Here is a 20,340-nt window from a genome sequence, read left to right as displayed (position 1 = left end):
ACATAGTGAGCATCCCCCATACTACTGTATGTAGGCCCTGTGCACAGGCAAAGGCCCCAGGAGGGGCATCAAGCCTCGAATGATTATGATAAAGCAACAGCAGGGAACATGATAGACGACTCAAGCGAGTATGTGTAATGCGGCAGGGGCGTGCGACTACTAAAACCACTGAACCAGCACAGTTTCATTGACCATTGCAACCAGACCATGAATCCAACCATATTCACCAGTTAACGCATCACCAGAATCATTGTAAAGCAAGCTCTCCAGATGGACAGTGGACTACACCTAGCACATGGAAAGGAAGTGGGCATATTATAGGGGCGCACACTGTGAAGCTGTACATCAACCCTGATGCAGGTTGACCAGTTGACTGGGGTGGCCTCCATTATGGAGACGGACAATAACAAGGGGCGTCAACTTTTGGTCCAAGCGAAACTTTGATGAGTCATAAAATTGACATAGTATTGATTCGCACCTATGGCTATACAATATTAAAAGACCATCATATATGAAGACAAAGTGGCGTGCTCAGTCTAAGCATCCAGTCGTACCCTGATATCTTGGCTGCCTATCCATACATATGGACATATTTTACTGTGTATTTCTTTGATCCTCCTGAAGTGGCTGACACTCTTGAAGAGCATGGACAACCAGCTTTTGACAAGGGGCTGGGCAACAGACTGTCACTGATTGGAAGAAGACACCATGAAATGCATCCCATTCACCTGACATTCCTCTTGGTTAATGGCCAAATAGTTATCAAGAATGCAAATCTTTATTCAAAATCTCCAAACGTGGAGACAACAGGCTGATCGGGAATTGTCAACCTGTCAGATGACCCAGCAACGCTAACACAGTCACACGGCGAGCGGTATTCGGCCCTCGGGGTTGCTTGGCATGCACGGTGTTCTGGAATCCGTACAGGAGCCGATGTTTTGATAATTATTGCGGATAAGCCGATCCCATCAGCTGGTTTGATGCGATAACGATAACGCGCTACTTATAGCAACATGTTTTACACCTCCTATCAGCACAAAGTGATTCGCGCAAAAGGGCTAACTATAAAACCGTCGGATAAAGAAGCTGAAAATATAGCTTTCTATTCTGGGAGCGCATTGCATTCCACGGAATTGCTGGAATGTTATGATAAATAAGGCTCTAGGAAAATTCGTCCCCGGAAAATTCGTCCCCGGAAAACTCGTCCCCGGAAAATTCGTCCCATAGGAAAATTCGTCCCCGGAAAATTCGTCCCCGGATAATTCGTCCCCGAGGATAATTCGTCCCTGGAGAATTCGTCCCTGAGGATAATTCGTCCCTGGAAAATTCGTCCCCGAGGAAAATTTCACCCCCGGAAAATATGTCCACTAGGATAATTCATCCCTGGGAAATTCGTCCTCGAAGATAATTCGTCCCCGGAAAATTAAACAAAAGTTGAAAGTTTCTGACATTAGTTTCTAGTAATAACTACTACTTACTACTTTCGACTTTTCTCATTTATTATATCTCTCTTTACTACCCTACTAGCTAGTTACCTACTCCACTCTTTTCATAGTAGGTAGAGGTAGGCAGGCGAAATAATTTTTTTTTTCGAATAAGTATTTTTACTGGTCAGAATGAAAGAAAAGCTCTAAATTCTTCAATAAAATATTTCGCCTGCCTACTTCCACCTACTATAAAAATAGTGGGGTAGGTAACTGGCTAGTATGGTAGTAAAGAGGGATGTTACACTGAATGAGAAAAATCGAAAGTATTAGTTATTACTACAGTCCATTCGACAAGACTTAAGAGTCTTAGAAAGTAAAGTCAGAAACTTTCAACTTTGTAAAATATTCTGGGGACGAATTATCCTCGGGGACGAACTTTCCAGGGACGAATTATCCTCGGGGACAAATTTTCCGGGGACGAATTATCCTTGGGGACGAATTATCCTCGGGGACGAATTTTCCGGGGACGAATTTGCGGGGACGAATTTTCCGGGGACGAATTATCCGGGGACGAATTTTCCTGTAACCGATAAATAAGGGGCAACAATGCAATTTAAGTGTTTTTCAATACAAGCCATAAGCTTGCATGAAAGTTTTATGCCCGATATTTGCAGTCAATGGACTACGTAATGATTGGCAGCGTATGTAATGTCAGGCAGTGCACGATTTGTCAGGGCAGAGGCTTTTCTCATATTATGGAAAGTTATCAACCCTGTCAGCGCTCAATCGCTACTGTGTACATATTGGTCCTTGCGACCATGTACAAGTATTGATTGAACGCTCTCCCTGAACAATGGGGCAACCACCCAACATTGTAAACAGAACATGACATGAAGTCGAATTAATCTGGAAATTTCTCACTTTTAATCAGCAAAACCAAAATACATTGGTGGTTGTCTGTGGCGCATTCTACATGAAACAAGTTACTAAAAGTGAACTTGTCCCTGAATTCTGGTTGTGACTTTGTCCTCAAAGGACCAATTTTACAAATATTGTGATATATTTTGTTGAATATTTGAATCTTGGGGATAAAGACCCAAAGAGTCTGCAACATGAACAGAAAATGGATGCACGATAAAGAACAGATTTTCTACCATTCACATACTATCTGATTGGATCTGATGGAGGAGCTCAGTAACTTGACTGACCAGGGCTGTTTTAACTTTCTTTCTATTAGGTGTAGAACAGGCAAAGACATATAAGTAGGAAAATCACCAAACACACCAGAAAGCCATCAGATTAGTTGGGTTGATCTATTTGACCTGTCTACTTGAAACCACAGACATTCACAGTCGGGGACCAAACACTACCATTAGCATAGAAAGGCTAATTTCAACATGTCACACATTCAAACAACGCTACATAAAAGGGGGATCAATATAACACAAAACTATCCACCTGGCTTGGGAGGGCCTAGCGAAACCTCAGGAATACGTATAATGTAGCAAAACATAGCTGGTTCGCTGATCAATGGACAACAGACATTTAATCCTTCATACCAACTTTAAATTGAGCGTAGAGTGATCGGAAAGGGCCTAGAAAGGGCTCAGCCCATTTTGACTCATGAAACATGGCCCTTATATTGCATACATGTATTCTCAGGTACAAGGCCAGTAGAGAAAGTCATTGGTACGGTAGAATTTTTAGAAATGATTGTCTTTCTGATAAGAATGACCAGTTACAGTAGCCTAGGCCTATCAACTGCACAGAAAACCGACATAATTCAATTGAGTAGGTGTAACGTGATCCAACCCCAACACGACTATGTCAGAGAATGCTTTTCAGGTGGACAACACAAACTACATTTACTGTGCAGATGCCACTCACGATAATCACGATAATTGCATTGGGGTTTTCCCATGAGATGCTGTGCCCAAGTCGGGGAACTCCTTGCAAATGAGTAGGAGCGTCTATGCCACAGGCATTTTGGCATCAACACCGGGAACACACAGGTTGTTTTCATAGGTCACACCTTCACATTTACTTAGAGCAGTTCTAATGGCAATATCATATTGAGTCAGGTTGCTTATTCTTACATGTCACAGGATAGAGGTGATTGGTGAACAGATGAGATGCAGTCGTAGTGGTAGTTGCCTAAATGATCATTTCAAATCAAAATAGATGCTCACCCCTACCGAAACCCCATCCCGTTGAATTCTTCAGTTTCAATTGAAATGCAATTTCGATTTTTGAGCTCCGACTTGCAATACTGAACTCAGACTTCCGACATACGTAGCCTAACATCAGACAATAAACGTCATTAATTGGGATTTAATGTCATGACATAACTGGCGATAATTAAAATGCAGGATGAGGTGATGATCATCTGACGTTACTGATAATTGAACTCCACCCTAACTTTGAACACCAACTCCCAGTCCCAACTACAATGCGACACTTCAGAAGTTTGGTTTAGGATATAACGATAGTACACCTTTGGTCCAGGATATGATGATGGTACACCTTTGGTCCAGGATATGACGATGGTACACCTTTGGTCCAGGATATGATGATGGTACACCTTTGGTCCAGGATATGACGATGGTACACCTTTGGTCCAGGATATGACGATGGTACACCTTTGGTCCAGGATATGATGATGGTACACCTTTGGTCCAGGATATGACGATGGTACACCTTTGGTCCAGGATATGAAGATGGTACACCTTTGCGCATGACTAACTAACTGACTAATCAGCTATTAAAGGTGGACTATAGACAGGAGCAGAGGGGATTATTTGGCCATCTTCAAGTGACTAGTAATAGTATACACAGCAGGGGCCCTTGGTCATGTCAGACTCAGCACTAAATATATTCCTCGTACAAGCGTGAATCATTTCGACGTACTGTGAGAGACCCCTATTGGTGACGTTGTGTAACTTATCTTGCCTGCCTAGCTGCTGCTTATATTGTCCCTTTTAATAATAGAGCTGGCAAATGACGTAAATCATCCGATTATGCATGAATTACCTCATTTGTTGGCTCTGTTAGCTGATTGGTCAGTCATGAGCAAACCGCACCATCGTCATATCCAGGACCAAGAAAGCTCGGAAGGGCTCAAATTTTTAACTAACTTTCTTAATGTAGCCAGTTATTCTGACTCGTTCTACTTCTAAGTTCTAGTTCTATACCTTCGAACATGTTGAATGCAATGTCATGAACACTTCCCACACAGTTCAGTATCTTGAGTGTTGAGCACGTTGAGTATACTGTACATGTTTGTGTCAACATTGTTGCATTACATTTACATTGTTGCATCACAAGGTACTGTGTGGTATGAACAGTAGTGTATCTGTATGCAGTGACAGTCACACTCACAGTGAGTGTGTACAAAACTGCACAAGTTTGACCATGGCCGATTTGTTGACACTGTCCCGAGAGTGGTTTTAACACCTCTGATCACCATACACAACAGAAACAATACTTGTAAACAACTGAAATATAAAGGCAGATCACAATCATCACTTTATACTCACTATTTCACTTGAAATTATCCGTAAAACACAGCAAATTTACTTGCATAATTTCCTACAATGCTCAAAAGTGCACAGGCTATTAGGTCACGTGACACTTAGTTAGGTGGTGCTGCAATCTATTATCTAAAATAAGAACTGAAATATTCCGGCAGTTTTTCACAGGCACGAGGAATAAGGTCTCGTTAGGGAGTTTTTCCCGAGTACGCGATGATGACGGAGGTAATATTTTTTTTAATGCGTTTCCAATGTGATTGCATGAGGGACAGCCCATTTGTGTCGTATATCACTGGAAACGCCCGATTCCCCTTATTCTGCAGGATGTAAAATCGGGCATTTTATTTCTTTAAATAAATCATAAGTGTCGCATTTGCTCCAAGCTCTGTTCACCATCCCAAATGGCAATTTTGCCAGTTGGGCCGGACAATCACGGAAAACTCCAAATATTATACATTTCCTCCTGGATAATTCTTACAGTGACCATTCTCCCGTAAAAGACAGTTGCTTACGCTACACAAAAATCAAAAAAAATTGAGGGTCAACCATTGAACTTTTGAGATATGTTGAATTTTGCACTAATCAGCGAAAAGTGCACCAACTTGGACTGGACGGCACGTCAACACGGGCCCGACGCACATCCCAAGTTCAGTGTACACATACGTCGGCAACAACAGTAAAGTGCGTAGTTTCTTGACCGCCTATTCAGTAGAGCTCTAGGTTTCAGAAACTCCAAATAACATGTTTTGGCCAAAACAACTGCTAAATCAACACTGGCATACTGTGAGAACAAAGAAATCAATGATTTTTTTAGGAACTACGGTTTGCCTGAATACAAAAAAAACTCCCTTATGAGACCTGAGGCTATTATCTAAGATTAGAACTGAAATATTGCTGCAGTTTTTCACAGGCACGTGGAAATAAGAGCTCAATAGACCCCCAAGCGACTGACTGCAGGGGATCTGGGGAGGGAGGGTTGCTTGTGCCCCATTCTCCCTGGATGCAATCAATCTTCTAATGAAGGATACTCTTTTCCACATTTTCATTTCTGCTGTTATCGACATGAGCTGGCAATTAATATCATCTATCAGCGAGCGCTTTACAAAAACTGTTTAAATTCATATCGAGCCATTATTTATTTGATATGGGAAGACACATGACTTGTATGTGACTATGTCGCCCTATAGAGACCATGTCACAACCAATCTGATGGCAACAGCTGCAACAATGTCCCAGATCTGAATAGTAGTTATCAGCTGGCCTCACTCGTCCCTGGACTCTGTCACAACCAAGCTAATGACAGTAGCTGTCACAATTCTGATTTTACCACGCTGAAAAAATTGTTGTCTGTCTTCGAAGAGTATGTATTAACAGACATCAGGCGGCCAATTTGGCACATACAAGTACAGTGGAACCTTTCTATTAAAGGGACAATGTAGGCAGCAGCCAGGCAGGCAAGATAAAGCTACACAAAGTCGCCGATAGGGGTCTCTCACATCACACAGAACATTGAAATGATTAACGCTTGTACGAGGATCATATTTATTGCTGAATCTTATATGACCCAGGGCCCTTACCGTGTATATTAGTCGCCTGAAGGTGGCTAAATTAGCCCCTCTGCCCCTGCCTATAGTCTCCCTTTAAGGACAGCATTTGTCAGTTCTGAGGGCATCCTTTATGTGGAGGTTCTACTGTATTTACATTGCAAAAGAACTGATGATGACCTGCCTACGATCATTCGAAGCTACAGGCACCTTTTCACACCAGTGCAAATACATGCGTGTAAAATGGCGGGAACTGACGACAGAAGTCAGACTCATCACACCGCTAAACCGAGGACATTCTCGGTTTGAAAAGTTCTCCGTTGGAACTGGGCTCAGCCAAGTCTTCAAACAGATTTAGCAGAGGAACGTGAGTGTGTGTGTAGAAAGGGTTTCATAATTTTAACATAGCAAGAAAAAAGTATGAATTCATTAATAAATCATCCTTTATTTACAGTAAAACACACCAAATGTTATATTAACAATATGTACAAAAATCTGAACATTCCAATTTCAAGCTGATGTGGTATTGGCAAGGCCATGAATTAAAGAAATACATGTACATGTGTTTGCGAGGCCTAGTTCCGTTTTATTTATGTTTCACAATCCTGTCATCCAAGGAACTTCAGTAGACGAGCTGGTATTCAGTAACCTTTGTTTTGAATCTTCTTGATTTCCTTTGAATAGAAGTCAACAGACATGAATACATGGAGACGAATCTTCACATTTTTGTAGACCAATTAAAAAATGTGTTGTGTCTATCATCGAATAGAATACAAAGAAACTGTCTCTGAATATTTGCATGTTCTGCCAGGGAAATTATAGTTCCCTAGACCATAAACCCCTTTATGCAGCATGTTGATCTATTTCACTAGCCACTACTGCACAAGCTGACACCGTCCATGCAGTGACAAGAAGCTAGCACCCAGGTTATTACATCGACTTCATCCAAAGACAGTTAAAGACTACATGTATTTTACATCAAGCTCCTGTGCGCAATTCAAACAATTTCTGCTTCAATTTTGCCAGTGTTCCGCTCCTTCATCTCTTTTTCTTTCTTTTCTAGTTCGTATAACCGCTCCACATCAGGATCTTTGGTTTCTGACTGAATTCTAAATTTTCTCCTCGCCTGCAAATAAATAAATGAGAAACAGATTTGAGAGGAGGTCTTGACACCAAGAACAGATCCCTCTGAATTTTTCTAGTTCAGAATGTGACAAGAAAACTGGCCTAACAGTGTGGCTAAAGGTTTCAAGTCTGTCTTGATGTCGTTCTAGAATTATGGCCTGAATCATCTATAGGCTTAACTGTAGCAACAACGGCAGTTATCTTCAGCCAAGGGAATGAGTTGTATTGTTCTGATAAGTAACCGAGGCGCCACCTGTGAACTGAAAACTGAACTAACACTTAAAGTGATGTTCAGACCTTGAAAGACTGGTAATCAGGAGTTTTGGTGTGATGGTATAGTTTGTAACTAAACAGTCCGATAAAAGTCACTATCATGCCTCGTTTAAACATCATCAGTCCCCTGGCAACATTTTGCATTCGTCTCAGTTGGAGCTTTTCTTTGCGAGAAAGCGGTGGTGGTTGCGCTGGGTCAACCATTTTGTTTTTAAATTGTTTTCCACAAAGATAGTGAATGTAATAGTAAATTGAATGAAAAAATCGTCAAGAAACCCTTTTAGGTTGCAATTATCAAGTAGTAATATATTCAGCAAACTATAATACATTTGACGTTACATGATAGTTCTATTCATAAGGTTCATTTTTATCCCAAAATAATATCATCGCCACATAAGTTATTACATCGTGGACTAACTGAACGATCACCGCTGTCTTCGAAAAAAAAGACGCTGCCGCTCCGATTTAAAATGGAAATTGGCTCCGAAATAAGTAACAAAATCAGGGTGAGTGTAGTGTGTGTGTAAAACCATGTCATCGTTCTGTATTCTGTCAATAAGGGCCCCAATTATTCCGAGAATCCCCTCTGAAAGTTGCTTTTTTGCCCGTCAATTATCCATATAGGCCTATGGTAGTCCTATGTATGTAATGTTGTATGATAAGATGCATGTATTGTGTCATTGTATGTACTTCCACCACATGCTTGATTTGATTGCATAATATAGAGCACATACATACATGGTTAGTTGCTCATGACATCTAGCATGATGCTCGAGAAGGAAGAGGCTAGACATCTTTGATAAAAAAAATTTATGAGGTATTTTGTGGTTCACTGTCTCAGTGTGTGTCTGACTGTCACTACATATGCCTGCATGCAATGAACTTTGGTCATTTATTTTTCAGTCCGCCATCAGAGCGAAGCTGATGGACCTTGGTTCTTATGTTGGTAAGTCAAGAAATATTCAGGTCATAAAATCTAGCATTGTCATACCAAAATGTTCAAGTAGTTCTGCAGAATAGCTGTGAGTCAATGGAGAGCGCACCCACTTTCAGTAAAACAGTCTCTGTTGTTCTAGATAATTTCAACTAAACTTTCCTTGATGCTTCTCCTTCAGACAATGAGTTACCAGACTATATCATGGTGATGGTGGCAAACAAGAAGACCAAGGAGCAGATGAGTGATGATCTGTCTTTGTTCTTGGGGAAGAATACTGACCGCTTTACATCTTGGTATGTATTGGTTGACGTCTGCTCCACCGTAGAAAGAAAAATCCGGCCTTGAAATCAAATGTTGTTGCAGTGGAAGAAGTTGGATAGGTTCAACAGGTGTGTCCAGTGCCGAAACTGCAAGTTACCAGCTGACCTTGAATTTGTAAATTATCAGGGCACCTATTTTAGCGGCATTTTGGCTTTGAGTATTGAAAAATTTGTAAGAGATTTGAGAGGCACAAAGGCCATTTCACAGGTCACCGAATCCTGTCAAGTGCCATGGCAGCGGTGGCCTTGTTTAAATTTGAGCCATGAGTTAATACCACACTGTTTGATTGAATAAGTCAAATCTCTTCTTTGTGGTAGATGAAGGACTCTGTCTCTGTTCAAACTGGAAAAATCTTGTTGCCGGTTAAAGTATCTGGTTTGGTAAGACCTATTTTATAGGGCATGTTGGGGTTAGCTTACCATTGATTATATTTCCAGGCTAGACAATCTACTCAAAAAGCTACAGTCAATATCTGCTGGTAAGTGATGTGTGAAATACTCTGTGCTATTTTAGTCGTTTGGTGCATGTACCCCCAAGATCCTACTTGCACTTGGTGGACGACCGGAGAGGGAGAGAGGGACGCAGGCAATAACAGATACTACCCTTCAGGCCTCTACAGGTTGTGGTCTAGGGCCATGAAGGGTGTAATCTGTCATTGTATACGTCCCTCAGATATGCAAATGAGCTAGACAAAGGCCTTGACAATTGCATGCCAAATATCCCGTCGTCCACCAAGTGTGCGTAGGAAAGTGTAGTACTGTTCTGTATCATCAGATTGTGAGAAATAACTGCTTAATGGTTAAATGACTTGTGTTTCGTATGCCTCATTGCCTGGACTTGTTTAGCAAAATCACTTTTCACCAATTGTTTACACACTATTATGTTTTGTATGCTTTTATATTTGCGTATTCTGTAGATAATGAGGTCTTGGAGTCCGACTTGAAACACTTTGACCCACCAGCCCCCGAAGAAAAGCCTAAATCAAAGGAGTCGACTACACAGACCACGCCAAGAAAGACTCCTCCCAGTAAAAAGGACCAGAAAGATGCACAAGCCAAGAAAGAGGCACCTGGTCACAAGGGCTCCGACAGTAGGAAGGGGCCGTCAACGAGGGGCAAGTCAAAACCTAATGATGAGATTAAGATAACTGCTGAAAATGGTGAGTAAAGGGGAAGATATTTCTGTCTTTGTGTGACAATAAATGCATTAAAAACTAAAGGACAAAGTTGACCTGGAAAGCCAAGCTAATTTGACCAGGACACAAATAATCTCATCTGCCTGAGATGTGTTTTTGAAATGTTTCAAAGGCAATGGTTCCCTGTTAGGTCAGTCTCTGTTAGGGAGACTTAGGTCAGAGCCAGGTGGGCCAGTTGAAGTTTCATTACGTGACCACCAGGTGTCTCGTAGTACATCATCGCTACTCAAAATTGTTGTGGAAATAATTTTATCCATACATTTTACCAGACCCAGTTTCTTGACCGACCAAGGGTCACCTGGGAACTGCCTATTGGACCCCCTAACCCCTTCCTGTTTACCCTTTTGTACCTTATCAAAGGAACAGAAACTTAAACTAACAAAAACACTATTTGGTTAGTGTTTGTCATATTGGGTGTACAAATAAACATAATCCTGTCAGTAGAGAAACAATTTTCAATTTTTATTTCTGACATGTCTTTCAGAAGACTTAGATGACAAATCAGGTTCATCAAGACGACCTAGGGAAACCAGGTCATCAAAATCACTAGACCAGTTACCTGAGAGACCATCGAAGACTGCCTCACTAGTAACAGTGCCAGAACGATCAAGCATAACTAGGTCACATTCTTCCCGGCATGGGCGAGAATTGGTGACCGGAACGATGGCTGCAGATAGAGAGGAGAGCTTGCGAGCAGGGGCTAGAATTACAAGGGGGCAAGCTGATGTAAGGGTGAGTGCTTTGTTGGGAAGAAAACACCTTCACACAATAGGCTTACGAGAGTCTGCACTCAGTGTGAATGGAGAATAGACTCCAGCTCATGTGCTTTAGACTTGCTCCCTGATGAAGAATAGAGAGGAATACTGGCTAAGGACACCACCCTGACCACAATACAAAGCTTCAGGGCTCTGAGGTGGAACTCTCTCTTGGATAGCCGTCTTTGTTCCCAAATAACAGACCGAGTGTCTAGTGTCTAACTTCAGCCATTTAATGTCTAACATCGTAAAATGTGCAAAATATATACACATGAAATGTAAAGTTTTGTGGTAAAATTTTGGCAACTGCAAATAAAGCATGGTGCAAACATTTTCTGGATCAACTGTTCCGTGATCATTGGTGCATGGTTGTATTGGCTGTGTATCAAACTGTTTATGTTGAAATGTTTGCTGCGTTTTACCTAAAAATAAAAATCTTTCCTCCAGGCGAATTCCCGACCCGTAGCATCGAGCACCAGGAAGCCAGCTTCATCTTTATCATCAGTGATTGGCAAAGTGGATCTGCAGCTCAATGAGGAGGAAGAAGAGTATGATCCGTATCATCCATCGGTCGGAAAGGTTGCCAGCACTGTCAAAGTCTCTAAGAAGTGAGTTGACCACTTGGGCCTGGTTGCTCAAACAAGTTATGTCACCAACTTCAAAGGTTTGGTTAACCCTTTAAACCCTGACCGGCCCGTTTGGAATGGTATACAAAGTCGCTTGTATCAACCTGTCTCACTGACGATCTATGGATGTTTAGTTCGTTCGGCTATTACGGTTTTGTTTGCAGTAAATGTTACAGCATTTCTGATGAAAATTCATATAAAGTCTAAGGTCCATCAATACTGTAGTATACCAGAATATACAAGGTTGTTTTATATCTTCTCCAGGTCAGCTGTGCCTCCATCTCGTCAAGCGAACAAATCACTGCTGATGAAAGCGGTGAGAGATTCCACAAAGTCAGCGGAACAAGCGGCAAAGAAGGACGTTGGTATGTATTCAGCTGAGTCAAGATTTCAAAGTCTCTGGATTCAAGTTCAACACACGGTTCTCCTGGTTTAGCAACTGACCAAACTATCGATCATTTTTTCTTTGAAAAAGCTCCAAGAAGAACTTCAATGCCCAACAGCTAATTTTGCCATTTTTTAGGGGAATATTAGCAGGAGCTAGGGGGTCTAGTTCGGAATACCCTGGCAACTGATATGCACAGTAAGGCAACTTAGTTTGGTTAGGGTTTGACTTAGTAATCAAAGTATTCCTCGTAAGAAGGGCTGATGTATGGTGAGCTGGTATAGACGCGTTGGAGCTATGGGGTGGGGTCTAGTTGGCAGTGTCCAGGCGACTATACATGTATACGCATAGTGAGGCAACTCGATCAGGTTAGTGTTTGACTTAGTAATGAAAGTATTCCTCATTGAAAGAAGGGCGGATGTATGATGATCTGGTAGAGAACCCACAGCGACTTTGTATAACTTTAGCTGGACCACACTGGCTCCTGCCTATAGTCCCCCTGTAACATATTCATGTATTCCATTCAGGTGCCCCATTGAGAAAGCTAGAAGAAAAGGAGCCGCCACCAGATCAACAAAGCTTGCAATCTCAGAGGATGTTGAGGAAACGGCCAAACGCATCACTACAGATCAAGATCCCGGTTCAAATCCAATCCAAACCAGCACCGCCTAGCCAACCTCTGACATCTCGATCAAGACGGGAGGAAATCCTCCGAGAGTTCAAGGAGAGGATCAAGGGAGAGGAGGAGGAACAACAGAGATATGAAGGTGAGGCCTGCGCTAGAAATTGACAGAGGCAATTGCCTTCATGGCCCCCCTTTTGTCTTCCTTCACAAAGGCAGCTTTTTCTTCATTAATTTCCATTAAAGTGTGCCTTTTCCTTGAAACTGACAAAAGTCTTCTTTTATTGATGAAAATTGCTGTACCCTATTGAAACAACGCCCCTGAAAGGAGATGTTTCTGATGTTATTCAAAGTCGTTGTTCTAGTGCCTATATAACCACTCTGGTCCAACGTACACATTACGGTTGACCTGATATTTGAAAAAGGACTCGTCAAGGCCTTCCTCCAGGCATTTGTGTTGGTACATGAAGTACACACAGTGACAGACGAGGAGCAATGGGTTCAATCTGTCTGGATACTCAGAGGAGGCCCAATGTAATTGCTGATTGCTTGAGCAATTGAATTGTAATTAGCAGTTGGGCTTATCGTATGTCCACTTTACAGAATACACCCCTGAAGATGTGCAGGACATACGCGTCTTCAAGCAGAGGAACACATCAGATTTCCAATACTTAGAATTGAATCCTAACGAAGACTTCTCAAAAGGAGGGGAAGAGGAGTTTGTTGTGCAGGAGACAGAGGAATATGTACCACTACCAGAACAAACACAGGTAACACTTAGATGAGAAAACTGCATTCTTGGCATGGTATCGCCGTATTTTAAATTTGGGTCCATTGAACTCTTCACTCGCGCTTGTTCTTGTTCCTTTGAATTTATAGCCTGCAAGAGAAGTCTGTTGCAGTAAATTTAACTCTTCTTCATTTTGCCCGAAAGTCAAACCATCATTAAACGCTTTCAGAGTGACCAAAGGTTACTGTAATCCTATCCTGTGACCAAAAAAAATTTCAGCCACAAGGTTTTTCGCACACAATAATCTTAAGATGGCTTCTCTTTCTGTTCTATCTCAATCCTGCCCTGAATAGGTCAACATTTCATCTCCCTGAACCAGTCAAGCCAGAAACCACACTTAAAGTGATACTATGATGTGATTTACAACTTTGCGGATATACGTCCGTTTTTAATTGTTGATCACAAATGTAAAGCTCAAATTTTCCATTTTTGATTAGATTTATTATAAAATCGCTGAATGTAAACCACCGCGACCGCGAAAATGTTCATGTTGTGACGTCATCAACGAAAACGGCATCGAAGCGAGCTGTCCGGGCGGGATTAAACCATCAATTTCTAGAAATGTGCGTTTCGATTCGAAAACCTTACCGATCTATGAGAAAGTGACGTAGTCATTTGTCAAAAACCGCTTAAACATTATATGGTGAAATTTGACACGAGTTACCCTTTAACCTCCTCTCTCTGTTCTTTTCCCAGACTGCTGTTATGAGCCAGGCTGACCTGAATCAGCGTATGATCCAAGGTCAATACCCCAGCCTCCCTGAACCGGTCCGGCCGGAGGTAGACATTGTAGAGGCAGATGACGAAGAATTCGAGGATGAAGACATAGAAGCTGGTTTTGAAGAGTTCAACCAAATTCTTCAGAATAGAGAGTGAGTAAAGATTAACAATCCAAGTGTGCCCTCAACGCTCAATCCTTATCATTCAGTTTAAATAGCCTTTCTGGTAAGACAAGAATGCTTAGATAGTCAAATGTTGGTATGTGTTACAAGGAACTGTGTTCTTAACTTCGGTGGTTTGAACTTTTATTGTGTCTGTTATGACACACTGGATTTATTTCTCAAGTAGATTATGAAGTACACAATGAAACCAAAAACCTTTTTTGACAAGGTTAGTTGCTGGCTTGATTTCTTGATACTGGATATTTTGTTGTTGTCAAATTGGTAGTGTGTTCCTTGTCTATTTTCAAGGCCATTGTATCAAAACAACCTTTCTGTCGATTCTTTCACCCAACTATGCGCTTAATTTGCCTTCCAGATACGTGATGCCGGAACGACCGATCAGTCCGAGATTCTTCGTGACGCTAGACGGAGTCGACCCAGATAAACTATCTCAGGAAGCAGCGATGGAAGTGGAGGATGACTTCCCCAGCATTGCCATGTTACAATCCAAAGAAAACTCTAATTACAGAAATTCTCATTTGTATCCGAATGCATATAGGGATCTGAATAGAAATCCGTATAGGGATCCGAATTCAAATACATACAGGGATCCGAATCCTGGAATGAGGTACCGAGATATGAGTGTGGGGAACTATGATTCTGATAGTGAAGGTGAAATGGAGATGGAAAATAATTCGTCCCCAGTGAAGAGACCGAAGATGTTGTTTCCTACGGAGCGGTGTCGTTTCTGGCCGAGCTGTAAAAATGGTGCTTCGTGTACATTTCATCATCCCACAACTCAATGCAAGTAAGTGGAAGACTTGTCATTTAGGGGGGGTTTCAGAGAGAGATTAAAAAATTTAAGCATGTGGCATCAAGCTTTTTTAGTATGACTGGATAATATGTGTAATTGTGAAATTTGCTACTGGCATTTAGGATGAAACAGTGATAGTGACATTTTTTCGAGGACTCTGTGTTCTCCACAAGGCCATTTGTTACGATGTCCCACCCTACCTTTTTCTCAAATTTTGTAAAGGCTTTTAAAGGGCCACTCTACTTTTAATTGCTGGCCACCCTATTATGTGTGGCACACTGGCAAAACTTCTTGAACATCAAGGGTTTCCCTACCTTAAGGAAACCTGGTGTAGAACCCTAACATTATCTTTCATTTTCTTGAGCCCTTGGGTGTGATATTTGAAATTGGGTGATTGCACTGGCAACTCTATCAAGAACAGAGAGGGGAACTGTGAGTTGATATAGATTTAAGAGACGATTGTCAAGCATGACAAAGCAAATGGGTGACATGAATAAAGACTAGCAAATGCTTTTACTCGAGTTTTGTACAGGAAGGCCTAGTGTAAATGTACATGGAGATTTAGATAAAAGCATTTGCTAGTCTTTATTCATATCACCCAATATGACCACCTTTTCATTTCAGAGCATTTCCCAAGTGTAGGTTTGGAGACAAGTGTCGCTTTATCCACCCCAACTGTAAATTTGATGCCAGTTGCTCAAATCCATCCTGTCCATACACTCATGCTAGTCACAGGAATCCTCTAGCAATGGCCGCATCCATGGCTGCCCATCAAGGTAAATTCTTATCATTTCGAGCTAATAATAGTACAGTGAACCTCCCTTACAGTACACCCATTTGTTAAGGACAACCGCTCTATTTAGGACACTATACTTTGTCCCGAATTGGTTGTTTCCATTCAATTTGACCTCTCTAATCAGGACAACTCTCTTGTAAGGACAGCACTTGTCAGTCCGGAGGGTGTCCTTAATAGAGAGGTTCTACTGTAGTAGTGCATCCTACTCTTCTTACAACTTCCCTTCTCAAATTTTTCGCTGTAACATTTTAGCATGATTTAGATTCTAGTATTCTCTGGAAGGATGTGACTTTTCTTTCTTAGCATGGCTGGTGGTTTTGTTTTCTTCACAAGGTCTCACAGTGTTTAATGTTTGTTCACCTCAAATATGATGTCTGTTTTGGCATTTGTCACCAGTTCTTGAGGCTGCTGATGTACAGAATGTTGCAATTTCGTCAGGTAATACGACTGACAAAAAGGCCTAAAGCGCGGTTGAGCGCTGGTTCTGTTGACAGTTCTGCGTTACCTATTACTGGTACATTTATTCCCCCACAGAATCAAAATTTCTTACATGTAAGTCCATGCCTTACGTTGTTCTGAGCATGTCCTATACATGAGTTCCGAGTCCCTCAATCGTTCCTCTGTAAAAACGCTCTCTTCCGGCATGTTCTGAGTCGATGTTTGCATATGGTTCTAGAAATACACAGCCTGCTGCCTGCTGTGGACATTGTTCAAGCCCCATAGCTCTGCCAAGATGGCGAATAAAAGTGGGTGACTGCAAAATAAGCAACCCAATCAAAATTGTTTTCTTAATTCAGCCTACTAAGTGGTCTTTTTATGTGAAACTTCCACCACTTGTGTGTTCCCAAAGAGCACCAGATCTGAATGCCCAAGTAAAATAAGAACAGAATTGGGTATTTAAAACACCCTTGCTAACACATGGTATTGCAGGGACTAGGAACTCGGGAACACAAGGACCTTGGAACTGCGTTTTAACACTCACAATTTAGGATTTTGATTCTCTGCCATGTTGTCGTTCCTTTTAAAATTTGTTTTGAAATTCCTTCCCTAGTGTTGGCGATGTTAATCCATTCATACAACTTTATTTGATACATTTATTTCCTTCTTTGCTCCTATTATCTCTATGCACATCAGACTGGACAGATGATGGTAAAGCATGTCTGTGTTTCATGTACTGTTGTTCTTGTTTCCTACTGTTTTTCTGTTGTCGAGTTATTTTACCCTTATTGGTCAGAGAACTGCTGCTAAATGGTCCTAAAAGAACTTAAGGCACCCCTCTGGAGATCCTTGCTAAGCCTATGTCCGCAACATTTTTCAGAATTCTTATATTGTTTCAGCTCTGTCGTTAGCCTCTCCTGCCATAATGATGCATCAAGCTGCTCCACCGCTGTTACCTCCACCGCCACCTGCTGGGATGACACCTGGCAGCCCTGATAAAGTCACCTGCCGATTCTTTCCCCTGTGCAAGAATATGAATTGTCCCTTCAGTCATCCGAAGGTAAGCCAAATAGTATTGATCACTGCCTACACCTATAAACCTAACCCCTACGTGGCTTCCGTTGACCCTGGAATTCAAATTTTACCAAGGTTGCGCGGGAAGTAAAGCTAGGATGGTCAGCATCCTGTCCAAGGGGAGTTGCTTTCATACTACAGAATTTAAGATAAGCCCTGGCCTGATGAGCTGTTCATGGCTAAGGCTACATCCCAGCAGACATCTCCAGTCTAAAAGTCCAAGGAGTTCAGTGGCTTTCATGCAGTAGTAAGACAGCTAGGCTTGAAGCAGGATTTTGTGGGTTTGTCCTGGAAGGACCACCTCTGTTTAATCTTGAGAAAGACACCTAAACCTTTGTTGCTTCTCCAACCCAGGAGTATTTATGAGTATTTGAAGATATTCTTTTGTCTTCCAGCCTTGTCGTTATGGAATCTCGTGTACAAATAAAGGAGCATGTCGGTTTCATCATCCAGAATTACCTAGCCGGGCCAAACTGAAATGGACCTCAGTATCAGCTTTGCCATCTCCTCCGTTATCTGGTTCTTCACAGACTCTTCGGTAGGTATCAATGAGGTAACTTAGGTGACTGGTTGTTTTGCCCCCTAACCTTTTAGCTCTCTTTAGGTCCAAAGGCAAATAAAATGGGGTGGAATGACCGCAACTTTTCAAATAATAATCTTTCTTGCGCTGTGGAAGAGATCTCCTCAATACGGCGTGTTGTTGAAAGTTGTCAGTTGTAATATAGTAGTCCAAATGGTCGACTTCTGACAGGTTGTTTTGTTCTGACTGTAGTTTCAATTGATATAGTGTCGAGAGCAATGAACTTGGTAATGAAGCAGGTTGTAGGTTCAACTGTTGGAAAGACCACCACTTCAAATCTCTGTGTGTCCTTGGGCAGGGCGCCTACCATTTCTTCCACTTAACAAGCTGAAGCTCAATTGCCGAACATCCACTCGAGGAGGAGCACCAACCCTTGTTTCTTAACAGTGCAAAATTTGTAATATAGTCAAAATCCTGCTCAAGCTATTAATAAACCAACCCACTTTCTTTCTTCTTAAGTTTATTTCATTCTTTTTACACTTGTGTTCATAACACTCTCAGCTCCTCGGACAAGTTGGTAAGCCTGGGAATTTACATTGAACAATCGTGTGACCTTGTATTTAGAATGGCTTGACAATGCTCACAGTATAGTGCATTTAGAATGCTTTCCTCAAACTGGGCTAATGCACTGCAAGTGTCTCCATAACATTGGCCATTTTGAGGAAGGAGCAGGCTTTTGTTTCACACATAGCATGATGTTTGACTTGATATGTTGGTCGTCTGTGTTACATCTCTGCTGGTGCCACAATATGTCAAACTTCCCTTTAAAATAGTATCTAAATGTGAGTGTCTGTTATATTTTACCTGGTGAGACAAAGCATTATAATTCAGACCTAATGATATTATTCTTTTGATTTATTTCAGTGAAAAATTCATCCTGACACCCGATGACCTGAGGAACTGAAGGCGTATATGTATGAGGACAATACTTTGTGAAAGACGACATTGTGTCGGATTTACTTCGTATCAATGATGCTGATGAAGAGATTGTCTTAAATTCAGGATCCGGTCAGACATGGATTTCTTGTGGAGGCATTCAAGGCAGTTAACCTGTGCTGCATATTCATGCTACCGGACATTTGAGTTTTGTTCCTTGACATCAAAAACTTTTTCTGATGAATTGGTACTGACATTCCGTCTACTTTTCTGAACCCACTGCGTTATTAAGAGACTCTGGCTGAATTCAGCAACTAGTCTTTGTTGTTAAGTCACCAGAAGATTAATATGTGCCACACTAAATGAGATTTTAACTATTCACTTGCACTTTGATATATCTCTGGTAAGGTCCGTGCAATAAACAGACCTTGTATGGCTTTACTTCAGTTCGACTGCTTTCATGTATGTAGACAATTTGATCTGTTTTTCGGAATTTTCATAAAGTTTCAGTTTCCTGTTGTTGATTTTGTCAAAACATGTGACATTTTAGTTTCAGTGTTTTCAATGTTGATCCGACACTCTATTTCATGAAAAAAAGCCTGAATAGCTTTGAAAAGTTGTCAGTATTTTGCTTCAAATGGCACGCTCTAGATCATGCTTTGTCCAATTCTGGCAAAGTAAGTGTTTCAGATACTTTGGACTTTGAAATTTCAGATGAAACAAGACATTTTATTGGATTTTCTGAGTGAAATCAACCAGGGCAATGGCTAATATTTATAAAGACTAGTAAATGCTTTTACTACAGTTTTCTACAGAGATGGCTAGTGTAAATGTACATGAAGTTTAAAGTAAAAGCATTTACTAGTCTTTTATAAATATCAGCCATTGCCTTAGTTCCCTGTGGCTTGCTTTCACAGTAACTGTATTAAAATTGTGGAGATAGTAAAATCTGCTCAACTGTGTCGTCACACGTTTGTTTTCAGTGTGATGTTATTGTATCTGTACATGTGTATCTACATTTTGTACTCGATGATTGTTGGAAAATGAATGTTTTGTCTCATGAAAAGTTTATAATAAACTGAAACTGTTTCCATATTAGCTGTCATTGTTAACTTCTTTGAGGTTTGTGAGAGCATTCCTGAGAATATTGAAATTTTGATGTAAAGTTGACATTAAACCATTTGATGGAACATTACTGCTCTTGATAGAACAGTTTCTGTTTTGGAATTTCCGGCTGGGAACACCATTTCGGGGGTTTACGACTGTCAGTTGCTTAGGAAATACAAGAATTGAAAGTCAATTTGTCAGTATCTCGGGACAGCCTACTGCCACTCAACACATAGTCTTGTTT

The 20,340-nt window shown here is 41.2% G+C and overlaps 2 protein-coding genes and 1 long non-coding RNA gene across 5 annotated transcripts in view; 1 reads left to right on the top strand and 2 right to left on the bottom strand.

Moving 5' to 3' along the window:
* The window catches only part of LOC135485655 (signal-induced proliferation-associated 1-like protein 1), a 69,859-nt gene extending 64,816 nt beyond the window's left edge, over positions 1 to 5,043 (bottom strand). The window contains exon 1 of the mRNA XM_064767977.1: positions 4,964 to 5,043. The gene's annotated coding sequence lies outside the window, so the exon portion shown is untranslated. The remainder of the gene's footprint in view (positions 1 to 4,963) is intronic.
* Positions 5,044 to 6,926: 1,883 nt separating this feature from the next.
* Positions 6,927 to 8,095, bottom strand: LOC135484999 (uncharacterized). Its single transcript, XR_010446506.1, has 2 exons — positions 7,924 to 8,095; positions 6,927 to 7,627 (listed from the first exon to the last, which is right to left on the bottom strand). It is a non-coding gene; the product is annotated as an uncharacterized LOC135484999 (long non-coding RNA).
* A 228-nt stretch (positions 8,096 to 8,323) lies between these two features.
* LOC135485654 (zinc finger CCCH domain-containing protein 14-like) lies at positions 8,324 to 20,076 on the top strand. Of its 3 annotated transcripts, XM_064767976.1 has the most exons (17): positions 8,324 to 8,405; positions 8,803 to 8,845; positions 9,015 to 9,129; positions 9,595 to 9,635; positions 10,074 to 10,316; positions 10,837 to 11,084; positions 11,555 to 11,715; positions 11,998 to 12,098; positions 12,646 to 12,885; positions 13,344 to 13,510; positions 14,227 to 14,402; positions 14,788 to 15,219; positions 15,850 to 16,001; positions 17,359 to 17,519; positions 17,929 to 18,071; positions 18,615 to 18,630; positions 18,978 to 20,076. In XM_064767976.1, exons 1-17 carry the CDS (start codon positions 8,370 to 8,372, stop codon positions 18,978 to 18,980), a joined length of 2,478 nt encoding a protein of 825 aa, XP_064624046.1. In that variant the 5' UTR covers positions 8,324 to 8,369; the 3' UTR covers positions 18,981 to 20,076. The 3 variants fall into 3 exon arrangements, with proteins under 3 accessions (XP_064624046.1, XP_064624045.1, XP_064624044.1); XM_064767975.1 differs by lacking the exon at positions 18,615 to 18,630; XM_064767974.1 differs by having other exon boundaries at positions 18,615 to 20,076.
* The last annotated feature ends 264 nt before the right edge of the window (positions 20,077 to 20,340 follow it).

The sequence above is a fragment of the Lineus longissimus genome, chromosome 3 (genome assembly GCF_910592395.1).
Source record: "Lineus longissimus chromosome 3, tnLinLong1.2, whole genome shotgun sequence".
Taxonomy (NCBI): domain Eukaryota; kingdom Metazoa; phylum Nemertea; class Pilidiophora; order Heteronemertea; family Lineidae; genus Lineus; species Lineus longissimus.
This window is presented reverse-complemented; position numbering and strand designations above follow the sequence as displayed.